At 52.0% G+C, this 16,649-nt stretch overlaps 2 protein-coding genes across 2 annotated transcripts; both read right to left on the minus strand.

Moving 5' to 3' along the window:
- Positions 1 to 327: 327 nt before the first annotated feature.
- RNF181 (ring finger protein 181) lies at positions 328 to 14,132 on the minus strand. The gene is made up of 6 exons (XM_027555545.1): positions 14,088 to 14,132; positions 2,063 to 2,218; positions 1,296 to 1,426; positions 1,000 to 1,109; positions 744 to 818; positions 328 to 466 (listed from the first exon to the last, which is right to left on the minus strand). The coding sequence occupies exons 2-6, from the start codon at positions 2,146 to 2,148 to the stop codon at positions 407 to 409; spliced, it is 462 nt and encodes a 153-aa protein (XP_027411346.1). The 5' UTR covers positions 2,149 to 2,218; positions 14,088 to 14,132; the 3' UTR covers positions 328 to 406.
- Positions 5,578 to 14,209, minus strand: VAMP5 (vesicle associated membrane protein 5). The gene is made up of 3 exons (XM_027555546.1): positions 14,088 to 14,209; positions 6,498 to 6,635; positions 5,578 to 6,024 (listed from the first exon to the last, which is right to left on the minus strand). Exons 1-3 carry the CDS (start codon positions 14,088 to 14,090, stop codon positions 5,815 to 5,817), a joined length of 351 nt encoding a protein of 116 aa, XP_027411347.1. The 5' UTR covers positions 14,091 to 14,209; the 3' UTR covers positions 5,578 to 5,814.
- Positions 14,210 to 16,649: the final 2,440 nt, after the last annotated feature.

Below are 16,649 nucleotides of genomic sequence, written 5' to 3' on the forward strand. Positions count from 1 at the left end.
GAAAGCCCTGGGGATCTAACACTGACTAAAGATTGCAGTGGGAAGGGAGAAATGTTAGCTAGTTTTTGGTTACCATATTTAAGTCACTACTAGGTGCCCTGCCTGACACATTTTGTCTTCCAACCACAGACACGTAGGCCCAGGCTGTGGCTGGTCTGGTAGCCAGGTTCTTGACCTGGGCCCTATTATCCTCAGGCCAGCAGGCTTGGTAGGGAGGGATACCCAGCCTGGGACCTTCCACAGTTTAGGACCCCATCCCAGTAGAGATCCAATGGAAGATCCAGGCAGGAGCCCCTGCCCAGGCCTGAGAGCAATGCAGCAGCAGAATAAATGAAGAAACCTTTAATGAGAACTCAAGATGCAAGAGGAACATGTTGCAGAGGACCAGTGTCCAGCCCTAGCTGCCTCATGTGTACATGGCTCCATGGAGGTTCTCGAGGCGGTGCTTCTGCTGCTGCTTGCGAGCCTGAAGCAAAGAGTGCACACTGGTCGGGGGCCATCCCCAAAGGCCTGCAGGTGAAGGGATAGGGCAGCCATCGTGGGGCTGGCTCACTGTTTTCAGGCCCCTAGCATTTGGGCAGGAACATTGCCAAGGCCCTTGCCCCTCACCACAGTCACTGGGAAGGTGGCCAGACTCACGGAGTGTGAGCCTACTCAGGCCTCCTAAGGTGGGGAATGAGGGCATCAGGAACAGGGACTCAGGGAGCCCTGTGACCACCCCCTCCACTTGCCCAGCCCCCTACCTTATCTCGCTTGTGCTCCTCATAAGTGTCATCATCAGTGGGCAGCTCATGGCGGCACAGAGGGCAGGAATTGGTCTGAGAAAAGCAGTGCAGTGTACCAGCCCGTCTGGTTTTCATAAGCTCAAAACAACCATCCCCAGCTCCCAATTCCCTACCCTTACCCTCTCCCGTCTCTGATCCCACACCCCACCCCAAAGGTTCATCAACAGAAGAGGCTTGAGGACTAGGCCCAAGGCAGGGAGAAAGGAAACAGTACCTTGCTCAGCCAAGGCAGAATGCAGTTGGAATGGAAGAGGTGATGGCAAGGCATCTCAATGGCGGTCTCCTCCTCCTCAAATTCCAAAAGACACACGGGGCACTTGAGCTCTTGAGGAGGGAGTGCTAATCAGGAGAGCTGCCACAGGCCCTACCTCCCAGCTCCCACTCCTGAAGGACACACCTGCCCCAGCCTGACCTGGAAAACTGAAGGGCCAGACTGTAATCTGGCTTCCAGAGTTGGTCGGTCTGGCAGACCTGCCCCAAAGAATTAGTGGAAAGACTTTGTGTTCTCACCAGCCTGAGAGCCCCTGATGACTGTCCTGGGAAGGTTCTCAACTGCAGTCTTGGCAGCGGGTGGAGGCAGGTGGTGATCCCAATCTACTACCAACCCCAAGTCTTCAAAGTCCATCCTATTGAAAAGGGACCTGGGAAGAAGGATGCAAGGTCAGAACCAAAGAATCTTTGCCCCCATAATCCACTAAACATTAACAGACAAATACTCTGCCCGACTAGTCATATTAATAGCTACCCCTGAGTAGTGCTCACTAGATAAAAAGCACAGTGGGAAATGGCTTACAGCAGCTATCAAACAACCCCAGGCCATCAGACAACCCCAAGCCTGCAGGCTGTTTATTTCAGTTTTACACAAGAGAGAGAAATTATTCGGGCCACTCAGAAATGACCCGATAAAGCCAGACTCCAAGTGGCAGTGTAGCTTCCGTGCTTGAAGTGCCTAACGGATATACCTACTCACAGTCACATGGCCTCTACCCTGCCCCCATGACCCGCCTACTTCAGTACCTCCTAAAGCCTACTGCCCTCCAGTCCGGACACCCCCTCTTCCACACTCCAGATCGCTTTTTCCAGGATTCCCTTGCCCTGGTCCGTCCAGGGACGACCGAAATTATCGACTTCCCCCCGAATCTCACTGCGGAATTAACTCCGCAGATTATTTATCTGTTTTACCCAGAAACTGCTGCCCCATATAATCCGCGTTCTCCAGCCAGCCTCAGCCCAGACACCTGCTGTGTGGGCCCTACCTCCCAGCCCCGCACACCCACCTTGCAAGCTCCAGCAGCATGTTTGTTCGAGGATCCCGTTCGCGATCCAACGGCTCGCAGTCGTGTTCATCGAAATAGGACGCCATGGCAGCCGGGCTGTCTGACACAGCCCTCAGACCCCGGCCGTACTTCAGTCTCGCCGCGCTGGCCAATAAACTAGCGAGTTGAGGGAGGGCGACCAATCAGAGTCCCAGAAACGCGGACACAGTGGCTCTTTCGCCACATAGGAAGAGGAAGTATTCATTTTGTCACCTCTTATTGGCTCGAATAAGTCAGGTGACCAAGGGTTAAAGCCAATGGCAGGGCCCGAGGTGGGTCAGAAAACGGTCTTCTTGGACCCCTCGTCTAGGGTAGGTTTCTGGGAGACGTGAGTGGGTCGCATAATCTTGAGAAGCCAACTGTTTGAGCTATAGGGGTCCTCCATCTGCTCTGTGGCTCAGAGGGTCTCGGCAGGTCAGATCTTACAGGCCTCTCAGAAAGAGGGAGGCGCTGACTCAGGGGTCAAGGTTCTGCGAGCCTAGGGAAGCCTGGAGTCGGGGCTTCTCACTGCCCTGCTGCATCCTCGCCGGGCACTTCAGCACCCGCTGCGCTCTAGTCGGTTCAGGACTAGACACTTGACGCCGCCTCGACTCCCGCAAAACAAACAAAACTTTCCTATTCAGTTCTGCCGTGTTAGGCACAATAATAAAAGGTGGGGTAAACTCCCCCACCCGAGCAGAGGCCTTACCAGCTCAGGGAACTACCTATCTGTGTGATCTTTTAGCCCATTGCTCAGCGTTTCCCCTAGCTTCTGTAAAATTAGTGGCTTGAATTTAATAAGTAGTTTGCATCTCTGGCACCCATGAATCTCTTGGAGGAGGAAAGGAGAGGTTGCAGCTTTAGGGAAAACAACAACAACAACAAAAAAAAAACTCCACATGTTGTTTAGTCTCAAAGATCAAATTTAACTGATCTAGGCCTGGGTGTGTGTGTGTGTGTGTACTAAATGATTTGGCTGCTAGCTATCATTTATTTGGCAACTAGAATCATTACACTTATATTGTACACAGGGTATAAATATAAATACTCCTCACAATTATCCAGGAGCTAGTATCATTACAGTCAAAGCTATGGTTTTTCCAGTAGTCATGTATAGCTATGAGAGTTGGACCATAAAGAAGGCTGAGTGCCAAAGAACTGATGCTTTTGAATTGTGGTGCTGGAGAAGGCTCTTGAGAGTCCCTTGGACTGCATGGAGATCAAACCAGTCAGTTCTAAAGGAAATCAACCCTGAATATTCATTGGAAGGCCTGGTTGCTGAAATTCCAATACTTTGGCCTCCTGATTCAAAGAGCTGACTCATTGGAAAAGACTGATGCTAGGAAAGATTGAAGGCAGGAGGAGGAGAAGAAGGTGGCAGAGGATGAGATGGTTAGATAGTATCACCAACTCAGTGAACATGTATTTGGGCAAACACTGGGAAATAATGGAGGACTGCGGGGCCTGGCATGCTGCAGTCCATGGGGTCGCAAAGAGTTGGATACAACTTAGTGACTGAACAACAAGAAGTATCATTATTGCTTTTTACATATGTAAGAACCCAAGTCCAATTCCACAGGACCTCTAAGCAGTGTTGTAGGCCTAAGTGCAATACTCGGGGCTTCCCTCCATCTTTCCCAGGAAAGGCTGATGGTGGTGAGCCTAGCAGAAGTAACATGCACTGTGAAGGTACTGCTGCTGCTAAGTCACTTCAGTCGTGTCTGACTCTGTGTGACCCCATAGATGGCAGCCCACCAGGCTCTCCCGTCCCTGGGATTCTCCAGGCAAGAACACTGAAGTGGGTTGCCATTTCCTTCTCCAATGCATGAAAGTGAAAAGTGAAAGTGAAGTCACTCAGTCGTGTCCGACTCTTAGCGACCCCGTGGACTGCAGCCCACCAGGCTCCTCTGTCCATGGGATTTTCCAGGCAGGAGTACTGGAGTGGGGGTGCCATTGCCTTCTCCATGTGAGGGTACAGTTCCATACAACTGGAGGGTTTGTTCTTGTTTCTTTTTCAGTAGCCCTCACTCCCCCTAACAAGGAACTGCTTCTGTTATACACTTAACCCTGAGTTCCTCTTCCCACCTACACTTGAGTTTGAGATGCAGTTAAGTAGGAGAAGGCAATGGCACCCCACTCCAGTGTTCTTGCCTGGAAAATCCCATGGACGGAGGAGCCTGGTCGGCTGCAGTCCATGGGATCGCTAGGAGTCGGACACAAGTGAGCAATTTCCCTTTCACTTTTCACTTTCATGCATTGGAGAAGGAAATGGCAACCCACTCCAGTGTTCTTGCCTGGAGAATCCCAGGGACGGGGGAGCCTGGTGGGCTGCCATCTACGGGGTTGCACAGAGTCGGACACGACTGAAGCGACTTAGCAACAGCAGCAGCAGCAGCTCAAGCAGTGGCTGCCCTGCTTCCCAGGTCTTGGTAGGACCTTTCCTTCTTACTTGGCCTTTACCCAATGTTCTTTCCTGGTGTCCTGAAGACACTGCCTCCCTGGCCCTGTGCAGTCCTAGAGCTTTGAAAAGCCCGAATTCTTTCCCATAGGGCAAACTCCAGGCCATCCTTTGTGACTCTGCACCTTACAGCATCACATAGGAAAAAGCCCTTCCCTTTTCCTGCCACCTGCTACATACGTATGGGCTTCCCAGTGGTAAAGAATCCGCCTGCCAATGTAGGAGATGCAGGGGACTTGGGTTCAATCCCTGGGTTGGGAAAAGATCCCACGGTGTAGGAAATGGCAACACACTCCAGTATTCTTTCAGGGGAAAAATCCCATGGACCGAAGAGTCCATGAGGTAGCAAAGAGTCAGACACAACTGAACAACTGAAAATACAGGCATGCCGCATCTGTAATCTGGTGTAGAGCCTGAGGAAGAACTTGGGGGCAGAAACTAGAGGAGGTACCCAAGGGGGAAGAGCCTCTCTGAAGATGAGAGCCTTGTGAGATAAAGATCATGGGAGTGCCTTCCTCTTTGTCATCCTATGGGTCCTCTGAAGAGCCCCAAACTCAGAAGAATAACAGATTTCATCCTTAGGAAGACAGACTTAGAGGGCACCAGTTGAAGGTTCTGGTTTGGGGGCTGTTATATCTTTACACCTGCACCCTAGAGGGATCTGTCTGTAAGATTGGATCAATGAGGAAGGGAGAAGATGTCACCTCCCAGGGCTGAAGTCCTTTGGAACTTTCTGTTTTCTAAGTAGCCATGGGGGTGGAGGCAGAGCAGGATGAACCAATCTGAGGATCTTCAAACACACACATCTAAGTCGCTTCAGTCATGTCAGACTCTGTGACCCCATGGACTGTAGCCCGCCAGACTCCTCTGTCCATGAGATTCTCCAGGCAAGAATACTGGAGTGGGTTGCTGTGCCCTCCTCCAGGGATTCTTCCCAACCCTGGGATCAAACCCGCATCTCTTTTGTCTCCTGCATTGGCTGGCGGGCTCTTTACCGCACCACCTGGGAAGCCCTCAAACACACACACACATACACCAGTTTTTACACAAACAGTGGTTTTTACTAAGCTCCAGGTGGGGCTGGCTTGGCATGGCCAGTGCAGCAGGTTGCCCTCAAGGGCCAGTCTGTGGTATGATAGGAAGTAACCAAGGTGCACACATTGAGGCTGCCCTCCATGTTCACTGGGGTGGCTCAGAGGGGAGCAAACTCCAGGATTCTCTGAAGACCAGAAGTGGCCAGTGTGGCTCTTCAGCCTCTTTTCCAGGCCCTGCTGGGTCATTCCCCAGGCCCCAAGGCAGGGCCTGCATCCTGGACCTGTGGGGCGCTGCTGCCCTTGCTGCTTTGTGGGAGAAAGATGACCAGCAACACAATCAGGAGGATGAGCAGGGCAATGCCCACTGCCAGCCCCATGTAGATCCGGCACTGGGCATTCTCCCAGCGCTTCTTCTGGGCCAGAGTCTTGGTTGTCTTGCTGAAGGCTGAGCTCTGCAGATACCCCCCAGACACAGGGTGGGAGTTAGGGGTTTCCCCAGAGCCCCAGACCACCTCCTACCAACCCCATCCCCACAAGGGGTCTCCTTATCTCCTTGCTCAGCCTCCCCAACCTGTCAGCTCCCTTTCTCCACAAAGCCTGTCTCGGGACCCTCCCAGCCTGACTCCTGGTCTAGACACTGGTGTAGTCCTTGACTCACAGCCCTGAGGGTTCACTCCCAGTTAACAATGCCAGTCTTCAACCTTTTAGGACGATCCACAGCTTCAAACCAAGGCCTTCATCCTTCATGAGGCCTCCCCACCCATTGCCAGCTGGGCTAGGGGGCCCTCAAGAAACCCACACTGGCCTTTGGGTAAGCGTCAGGCCCCACCCATGGCCAGGAGAGCCCTGGACACAGTCTGAGTGCTCCCTCCGAGGGTCCCTCCTAGCCTCTCCCTCTCCCTCTCTGCTTCCCCAGGCCTCACACCATGTCCAGGAGTTGGTCTGAACGCTGCTCCAGCTCCGCCAGCTTCCCGTCACGCTCCAGGACCTTGTCGAAGTTGTTGAGCATGATTTCTGTCACCTCATCCGCCTGCCGCTGGCATCGCTCCAACTCTTTCCCTGCCTGGGCACCAAGCCCAAGGTCAGGGCTATGTGATGCCCCCACGTGGCCCTCATTTGGCCATGAGACCCAGAGGCCTCCTTGCCCCCAGTGTGTGTGTGTGTGTGTGTGTGTGTGTGTGTGTGTGCGCGCGTGCGCGCGCAGTGTATGAGTAAGGGGAACAGCATTATAACAGCATTATTCACATAAGGGTCTGATATGTGCTGAATGAAGGGCTGGTCTCTTGGGGTGTATGGCTCACCTTTGGTTCCCCCCTACAATGCCCAAGAAGGCAGGTTCTAGGTCAGCCTTGACTTCCAGCATCTCAGCTTCGTCTAAGGTGCCCCAGGATGAGACCTTCTCAGGACCTGCCCACCCTCCCACAAAGCAGACACTCGGCTCACGTGTTTGAAGTGAAGTGAAGTGAAAGTCAATCAGTCGTGTCTGACTCTTTGTGACCCGGTGGACTACAGACCGCCAGGCTCCTCTGTCCATGGAATTCTCCGGGCAAGAATACTGGAATGGGTTGCCATTCTCTTCTCTAGGGGATCTTCCCCACCCAGGGATTGAACCTGAGTCTCCTGTACTGCTGGCAGATTCTTTACTGTCTGAGCCATCAGGGAAGCCCCACCTGTTCTAGGATGGCCTCAACTCAGTGTGCACCTGCCTTGGGATTTCCCACTGGCCTAAAGAGGTGCCGAAGAACAAGCAACTGAGCTACTTGGCCATAGCCAGACAGGGAGGAGATCCAGCCCACAGAGCTAGAGAGGTCATTTTGGACCACCACATCTCATATAGCCTCTGCCTAACCCCATAGACACACACTCAGATTAGATCTCCCTTCCTCCCTTCCCCAGCCTCTGACTGGTCAGGCCAGTTCTGCCTCCTGGCCTGACCCTGCTCCGCATCAATGCTCAGAGTTGACTCCCTGTCTGCCTGGGAGCCTTGGCCTTCCTGGTCTCTGGCCTCCAGCTTTTCAGCTATAGCCGAGGTCTTCTCTGGGATTCAGCTCTTGGATTTCCCAGCCTGGGCAGCAGCCTCATCTGACAAAAGAATCCGGTTCATTTCAGAGGACTGGGAAGGGAGATGCAGGGTCCAAGCTGGGGGAGAGGTCAGGAAGAGGAAGAAAGCATGGGTCACAAGCAAGGAAGAAAGTCGGCTTCAGATACATGCACCGGCAGAGACCCATGGCAGGAGGCTGGAGTCCAGAGACACGCTGCCAGGAGGAGATGAATCCCAGCGGATTAACAAACCACAGCAACTCCCTCCTCTCCCAGCCCAGTCCCCCAGAGCCCAACCCTGTTCTCATCTCCTCCCCACAGAGCACGGGCCAAGCTCACACTCCTGCCAGACTATATTGCCCATTGTCTGCAGCAGACATTTCAGCATTTGACTGAATTCCACTTAAAACCAGAAAAAGGAAAGGGATCTGGTGGTCACAGAGGGCCACCTCCTACTCAGAATCCCCATACAGGATCCTCGCAGCTGCCTTGCACATAACCTCCAAGCATTCCCAGTATATGAGTCCTCTCTCCCCAACTGGACCACAAGCTCCTACGTGGAGGGCAGGGGCCAGTGTCCTGCCTTTGTCTGCCACCAGCCTGGGGACCCAGGAGGCCAGCGCACAATGCTGACCATCACAGGGAGTCAGTGAGTGGGCCAATTATAACTTATCCAAATGCAACTCTGATGCTCAAGTTAGTTACCCCAGTGTATTTCTCTAACCCAGCAGGAGTTTCGAGGGGGCAGGCATCTGAAACCCAAGTAGGTCAATATTTACTCATGAGCTAGAAAAGCAGCCTGTTTCGAAAGGGGGGCCAGCAAACCACAATAGAAGGGTACATTCGGACTGGGGGAAGCCATAGTTGGGGAATGAGGAAATATCATGAAGAAAGCTGAGAAGTTGTACTCATCTCTATCTTTTCCTGAGTCAACCACCATCACCACTATTATTACGACTATATGAATAATCAGCAAGTCTCCGTTACTTGGGCTTCCCCTGTGGCTCAGCTGGTAAAGAATCTGCCTGCAATGCAGGAGACCTGGGTTCGATCCCTGGGTTGGGAAGATCCCCTGGAGAAGGGAATGGTTACCCACTCCAGTATTCTGGCCTGGAGAATTCCATGGACTGAACAGTCCATGGGGTCACAAAGAGTCGGACACAATTGAGCGGCTTACACTCCGTTACTTGGAGTCTCTCACATTCAAATGGTCCAAGGCATGCCTACATTCAAATAGTCCAAGGCAAAAACCTGGGAAGGATTCAAAAATGAGAACCAGGGCTTCCCTTGTGGTTCACTGGTAAAGGATCTGACTGCTGATGCAGCAGACACGAGTTCAATCCCTGGTCCAAGAAGATCCCATATGCCCCGGGGCAACTCCTGCGCCTGCGCTCTAGAGCCCATGAGCCATAAGTACTGAAGCCCATGTGCCCTAGAGCCTGTGCTCCGCAATAAGACAAGCCACTGCAATGAAAAGCCCACACAGCACAACTCAAGAGTAGCCCCAACTCTTGGCAACTAGAGAAAGCCCACACACAGCAACGAAGACCCAGTGCCGCCAAAAGAAAAATAAATGAATAAATAAAAACTATTAAAAAAAAAAAAAAGAGAGAGAGAACCACTGCTAGAAACTGGAACGCTGCACGTCATTTTTTTTCCTATTCTAAATGCTACAGCTGTTGTTATCTTATTCTCCAGCATGGGGTGATGTTGGGTCACATTCTTCTGGAGAGCTGGCTGTGCCTCCCACTGTAAGCTGCACTCTCCATCCCCCAGTGGCAAAGTCAGGCCTGTCTGGAGCCTAGATGGGCTCAGGCCTGAAGGAACACATTCACTCCAGGGAACACACAGGCCCGAGGTTCAAGTCTCTGGGCCTCCTTGGCGTCTCTCAAGCAGAGCAGAAAGGACACTATATGCATGAGTCTCTGCCGGCAGTGATTAAAATAAAGAACTGCGGGATTTAAAAGGAGATAAGAGACCAGAGGGCAGGCTTCCTGCCACACAGAACTCAGCATAACACTTGGCACACAGTGGATGCGTGGAAAATATTTTCTGAATGAGTTGGGGCTGTTCTTGAAAAGATGGCTATAGGCTGGGGGAAAGAGATGTATATGGTACAATCAGAGGAGAGTGATGACTTCACACCATGAGATACTAATAGAGAGTGTTGGAGTTGCGGACAGACAAGTGATTCCTGAGAACCGAGATGGACCAGATAAGGTGGAGCTTGGACACTCCTGCCACACGCAGACAGAAACATACTCCAGACAGAGGTAAGGGTGGAGGGGCAGGGTGGGGCCTGAGAAAGCAGCAAAAAGTCAAGAAGAAGTGGGACTTCCCTGCTGGTTTAGTGGTTAAGACTTGATGCTTCCACTGCAGGGGACACAGGTTTGATTCCTGGTCTGGGAACTAGGATTTCACATGCAGAGTGAGGTAGCCAAAAAAAAAAAAACAAGGATGCTCTCCCAAAGGGAGAGATGGATGGACCAAGAACTAGTGTAGGTTTCTGAGCCTGGAGGAGAATTTCTGTGTTGGTGGTAGACTGGCACGGACGAAAGTGAGATAACTCAGGCCAGAAGCCACTGGAAGGCATGTAGAAGTGCCATCAGCAAGGGTATGTGGAGATGTCCGGAGGCTGGGGGAGGGTGGAAGGAGAGAGAGGGAGGGTGAGAGAGGAAGGAAGTGTGAGAGGCACCTCCAAGAGCGGCGGGCGGGTGGGGTTGAGGGACAGAGGGTAGTAGTTACAAAGGAAATTGACAGACCGTTTTCCTGTGTGCAGAATATGCCTCCTTCATTTCTCAAATCTCCCCTCAGGTTTTTCCGGCCAGAAACAGCTGGTTCCTTGGAAAAACAAAGCTCTCAAAAAACCTCCCGTTCAAACGTTCCTGTCTGCCCTTTTTCTTGGTTAGTGCTTACGAAACCCTAGGCCAGCTGTCACGGTTGTCATCCTTAGAGAGACCCACCCAGGCAGTGACCTGGGGTATCAACTCCTTCCTGGGTCAGTTCACACCTGAGCTCAGAGCTTAAGAGCTGCACCCTGCATTATAGCCGCCAGCACCTTCAAACCCTGCCTCTGCTGCTCAACAGCTGAGCGACTGGGGACATGACCTTTCTGACCCTCCCTTCCTCATCTATAAAGTGGTAACAATAACATTTCCCACATTAGCTAAGGCATGTGATGTATTAGAAATAAAATGCCTAGAACAATTCCTGAATGCTCAATAAATAACAGCCATTATTATTGTTATAAGGTCACCTGGAGAAGGGAATGGCAACCCACTCCACTATTCTTACCTGAAGAATTCCATGACAGAGGAGCCTGGTGGGATTTAGTCCATAGGGTCTCAAGGAGTCAGACACAGCTGAGGGACTAACACTTCATATATTGCTATAGCCCAATTTTCCCTAGTTTTTTTTTTTTTTAGCTGTCAGATCCCAGGAACCACACAATACTTGTGGTTAATAAATCCTCTTTGCCGCAACTACCGAAGCCCACACGCCTAGAGAAGCCACTGCAATGAGAAGCCCACATGCCGCAACTAGAGAGTAGCCTGCGTGAAGCAACAAAGACCCACCATGCTCAAAAAATTTTTTTTAATAAATAATAAAATAAAATAATAAATAAATGAATCTAAAAAAAATTTTTTTTAATAAAACTCAAATCTTTTTACAAAATACACAGCCAAGCAAGCTCTTCCCTATGGCCAACTTGTTCACATAATTGTTTCTAACCTATATATAGAACTTGACATGGGCCTTTGATAACTTACATCTAGTGCATTTCCATCAGGCATTGCAGGCTGTTGAGAAGGTTTTACATCTTGACAGTAATAACAGCTCCCAATCAATGGGCACATACTCTGAGCTAAGCACTGAGCTGCTAGCTGACTGCTCACTTTATCTCGTTAAAGCCTCACAACATAACACTGAGAAAAGTAACCCTATCCCAGTTTTATAAGAAACCGAAGCTCAGAGGGGTTAAATCACTCATCCAAGGTCACAGAGTCAGTGAATAGAAGATCTGGGAGTTGAACCGACTTAGACTCCAAGGATCACATTCTTAACCGTTGTGTTAAACTGGATGGTGGTAAAGGGAGGTCAAATGCTTTAGCTGACTGGCTAAAGACACATCAGACCTTTTGATGCTGCTGCCACTGCTGCTGCTAAGTCACTTCAGTCGTGTCCGACTCTGTGCGACCCCATGGACTGCAGCCTACCAGGCTTCTCCGTCCATGGGATTCTCCAGGCAAGAACACTGGAGTGGGTTGCCATTTCCTTCTCCAATCCATGAAAGTGGAAAGTGAAAGTGAAGTCGCTCAGTCGTGTCTGACTCTTAGCGACACCGTGGACTGCAGCCTACCAGGCTCCTCCATCCATGGGATTTTCCGGGCAACAGTACTGGAGTGGGGTGCCATTGCCTTCTCCCTTTGATGCTGCCAACTCAATTTATGTGCAAATGAGGAAGGCCCGTGGCTCAAAAACCCGAACTGTTTGCACAGTGCATAAGTGAGGACCATCTACAAGATGAATGAATCAAGTCATTCCCCACTCAGTTTCTACCTTTCCCATCACTATTTCATTCCTACTCTATTATTCCCTGTACTGGTTCACCATGACTAGCAAGGGAAATGCCCAAGAAACACTTATTAACTGAATGAATCAGAAAAGAAAAGGACCTCCCTGGTGGTCCAGTGGTTGAGACACGGATTCAGTCCCTGCTCTGGGAGGATTCCTCATGCCTCAGAGCAAACAAGCCCATGCACCCCAACTACTGAACCCCACACACCCTAGAGCCCATGCTCCGCAACAAGAGAAGCCACCACAATGAGAAGCCTGTGCACCACAACTAGAGAGTAGCCCCTGCTTTCCCCAGTTAGAGAAAAGCCTGAGCACAGCAACAAAGACCCAGAGCAGCAAAAAATAAATAAATAAACATTAAAGAAAAAAAAAAGGAGAAGAAGGGAAAGGAAGAAGGACCAGGTAGGGAAGGATCAGATGGGAAGAAGAAAGGGAAAGTGCGAGGGTGGACAAAGGGGCAGGAGTGAGAGAAAACACAGAAGGGAAGGGGCCAGGAGATGGTTGGGAGAAAGATCAAGTCTCAGGCTCAGATCCACTACTTGCCTGAGATGAACCTGTGAGAGTCCCAGAGTTTTCCAGTACTCCCCAATAAATGATCCCATCCTCAGCCTTCACTTCAGGAGTTTCCTCTTCTCACCAAGTGCTAAGGGCCAGCTGCAAGCCCATCCTAACCCTGCCTGATTCCTTGCTCTGCATGCTGGGAAACGGGCTCCAGGCTCTGTCCCATTCTCCAGGCCTCCCTCGGTTTCCTGGCCCAGCTTTAGAGCTCATTGCTACCTTCCTGCCCGGCTTCCTCTTCCTGTCTCCAGTTCCCTGGAGATGAGGCCATCTTGGCATCTCAACCCCCAGCCAGACCACATCCATCACACCTCTGCTGCTTCTCCATGGCAGGATCTTTTTTTTTTTTTGGCTGCACCATGCAAGGATCTTAGTTCCTTGACCAGGGATCAAATCTATGCCCCCTGCATTGGGAGGTCAGAGTCATAACTGCTGGACCACCAGGGCAGTCCCTGCATGGCAGAATTTTAAGGTACTAAGCCTGCTTCCTGCTGGACACAACTTCCTGTGAGTTCCAGAGAAGGGGAGAAGCGACTGACACCACCTGCTTCTGACACCTTTGCCTTGGAAATGACAAGCAGGGACAGAGGCCAGAGTCTACAGCACAGAGTAGGGGATGACTCAACTCAAGAATGTGTCCCTTAGGTAAGGCTTAGAAGGGAGTCAAGCTATGCCCCACTAATAACTTCCGTGGAAATTTTATTGTAAACATCTTCCTTTCTCTTTCCCCAGGAGAAGGAGTTTGCCCTCCAACACCCTGCCACAGGACTGGCCTGGCCTCTACCACCCCATCTGCTCAGGTTTCCAACTCCTGGGCCAGACTTGGCTCCTCACCGCCCCAGGAAGGGCTGCAGAGGTCATCATATTACCCACCACTTCTCAGGAGCAGGTTCTAAGCGCCAGACAGATCTCTGCCATTGTATCTCCTTCAACCTCCTAAGGACCCAGCCAGGCAGGTACTTCTGACCCCACTTCACCATGCGGAAAAAGAGGTTCAGGGAGGCTAAGTGACTTGCCCCGGGGTCACAGAGCGTGTAAGTGGCCGCCACCAGGACGTCAGCACGGAGTCTCACTCCGAAAGCCAATGCGTAACTGCTCCCGCAAGTCCCGCTCACTCACTGGGCGCGGGGCAGCCAGGACCGGCAAGCTCCGTACTTTCCCTCCCGGGATGCACGCGGGGAGCGAAGGGTCCGGACGGGTCCTGGCTCCCGGCCGGCCGTCGTCACCTCGCCGGGGAACGGGCGCGGGTCGCGAAGGACGCCCCCGCCCTTGGACTTCGGACTGCCGCCCCGCACCCTCACGCTCGCCCTCTGTCCCCTGCCCTGCCCCGGGCCCTCACCATCGCCGCAGCCGCCTCGCCTGCTCCAGCTCTTCTGCCCAAGTGGCCGCAGTGCCAGGGGCCAGGGAGGAAGCGGAGGGCGGGGCGGGGCCTGCCCGGAGAGGGCGGGGGGCGCGCCTCCTCTGAGCGGCAACGGAGACCGGGTCAAATCGAAAGCTGCCGGCTATGGCTCCCGGGATCCGGGCACAGCGCCTCTCGCGGGGCTGGCGGCGCCCGGCTTGGGAGGATTCCCCTGCATCGTGAAGTGGGGGCTCCACCTAATCAGCCTGGTGTCAGATCTACACCTCAGGAGTCCTGTGTATGAAATGGTCAGAGTGGAGTGGGCTCGGGAACGCGGGCTCAACGGGTCCTCTCTGGAACTGCATCCAAATCAGGCAGAAGAGTTCACCTGGAGTTCACCTGGACAGGCATCATTTGTTCATTCAACAGGCGCTCGAAGGAGCGCCATTGTCCCGCGCTGTGCTAGGGGACTGGAGATGCAGAGAAGAGCCCGGCCAGTGTCCCTGCCACCTTAGTGAGTGCAACTCACCCATAACCAAAAACCGACCCCCACCCCTCCAAAGTTCTGAAACTGAATAAAGTTTATTCACAATAAGTATCATGAATGCACTGCCTGACACTGGATAGTACATTTGTGTGTGTGATAGTTGCACGGTCTGTGTCTGATTCTTTTCGACCCCATGGACTGTAGCTCACCAAGCTCCTTTGTGGGATTCTCCAGGCCAAAACACCAGAGTGGTTAGCCATTCCTTTCTCCAGGGGATCTTCCTGATCCACTGATCAAACCCAGGTCTCCTGCATTGCAGGCAAATTCTTTACCATCTGAACCACCAGGGAAGCTCAGATTGTACATTTGAAAAGGGTTGATTGTATGTTTTGTGAATTTCACCTCAATAAGACAGACTCCAGTGGGGAAGGTGCTAGCCCTAGCTTTTTATTTCCCCTTCACTGCATGGGCCATGGCAGCCCTGCCCTGAGGGGATGCGCTTCCTCAGTTGGAAGATGAGGGAGGCTGGCTTGTCTGTCTGTCCAGAGCCTTCCTGAGTTGAATCTGTCCATCTTCACCCTCTCCTTTAACTGCTGCACAGAAGCCAACACCAACCAGTTCTCTACCTGGCCTCATACCAACCCAACATCTCAAATGTGGCCCCTCTTGAGGAAGGGGGTGTTGACTTCCCTCTCCCAGGTTGAGGCCCCTGTGAGCAGACCCCACCCTCACCCTGGAAGGTCTAGGTCCCACTCACCCCAGTTGCTTGGACCTTGAGTCTAGGAGTGGACCGAGAAGGGAGAGGATGGACATGATGGTGACCAAGACTGCCCCCCCACGGGCTCTTCGGTGCTTTCCTCCCTTCCTAGTTTTCAGAGCATGCTTCTAGAACTGGATTGGCCAGTACTAGTCCCCAATCCTGTCTCTCAACCCCGCCCCTTCCAGACTTCTTCCCCCAAACAGGGCAGAGATGACAAGAACCCTCCCCCCAAACCAAGATGCACTGGGCACTGGAGAGAGTAACAGTGATGGTGGGACCTGGTGGGGAGGAGGGAGGCCCAAAGACAGAGAGGGCCATTGTCCAGGAGGGGAAGGAAAGCCACAGGCCCTGTCCTGTGACACTGACTGTATCCAGCCACGCGACACGGTGAGAGATGCTCACCCCCTCAGGACTGCTAAGACCCAGAGGCTCTGCTAAATTCCAGAAGGACAGTGGCAGACAAAAGACAAATAGAACTTGCAGAACCACAGGAGAAGGAAGAGCAATTAGTTCCTCTACCCTCCCCCACCCCTCCCTTCCAGACTACAACAGGGCCATGGAAGAGAAATGCCGATGATAGTGGGGTAGGAGGGTGGGAGGAGGGGAGGATTTAGATTTCTAAATGCTCTGCCTAGGAACACTGCATGTCTCAGCTAACATTTCCAGCAAAAAGTAATTTTTAAAAATGGCAAGGGGCTTCCCGGGTGGCTTGGTGGTAAAGAATCCACCTGCTAATGCTGGAGACACGGGCTCAATCCCTGATCCAGGCAGATCCCACATGCCACAGAACAACAAAGCTTGTGTGTCACAACTATCGAGCCTGTGCTCTAGAGCCCAGGAGCCGCAACTACTGAAACCCAAAGGCCCTAGAGCCCATGCTCTGCAACAAGAGAAGCCACTGCAATGAGAAACCCGCACACCGCAACTATAGCATAGCCCTTGCTTGCCACAACTAGAGAAAAGCCCACTCAGCAATGAAGACCCAGCACAGCCAAAAATTTACAAAAAAAAGAAAAAGAATGAAAGACAATGGCAAGATGCAGAGAGGACACTTAGGAGTTTTATATACCACCCTAAAATGCTGGGAAGGCCTTGAATTTTCCATACTCCAAGAGTTCCAGAAAATTCCTGCTCTTGAGACCCATGATGGAATGAGGGGCGATAAAAAACAAACAGAGTTTCCATCTTTCTTCTCCAATCCTATGCTCTCTACCCCTCCAACAGCTTGGGCCTCCAATGGGAGAGTTCTGCCAGAAAGTGTCCTGGGGAGAAATGAAATAGAAGGGCCAAAGGCACAGTGGAAAGGGAGAAAGGA

The sequence above is a fragment of the Bos indicus x Bos taurus genome, chromosome 11 (assembly GCF_003369695.1).
Source record: "Bos indicus x Bos taurus breed Angus x Brahman F1 hybrid chromosome 11, Bos_hybrid_MaternalHap_v2.0, whole genome shotgun sequence".
Classification (NCBI taxonomy): domain Eukaryota; kingdom Metazoa; phylum Chordata; class Mammalia; order Artiodactyla; family Bovidae; genus Bos; species Bos indicus x Bos taurus.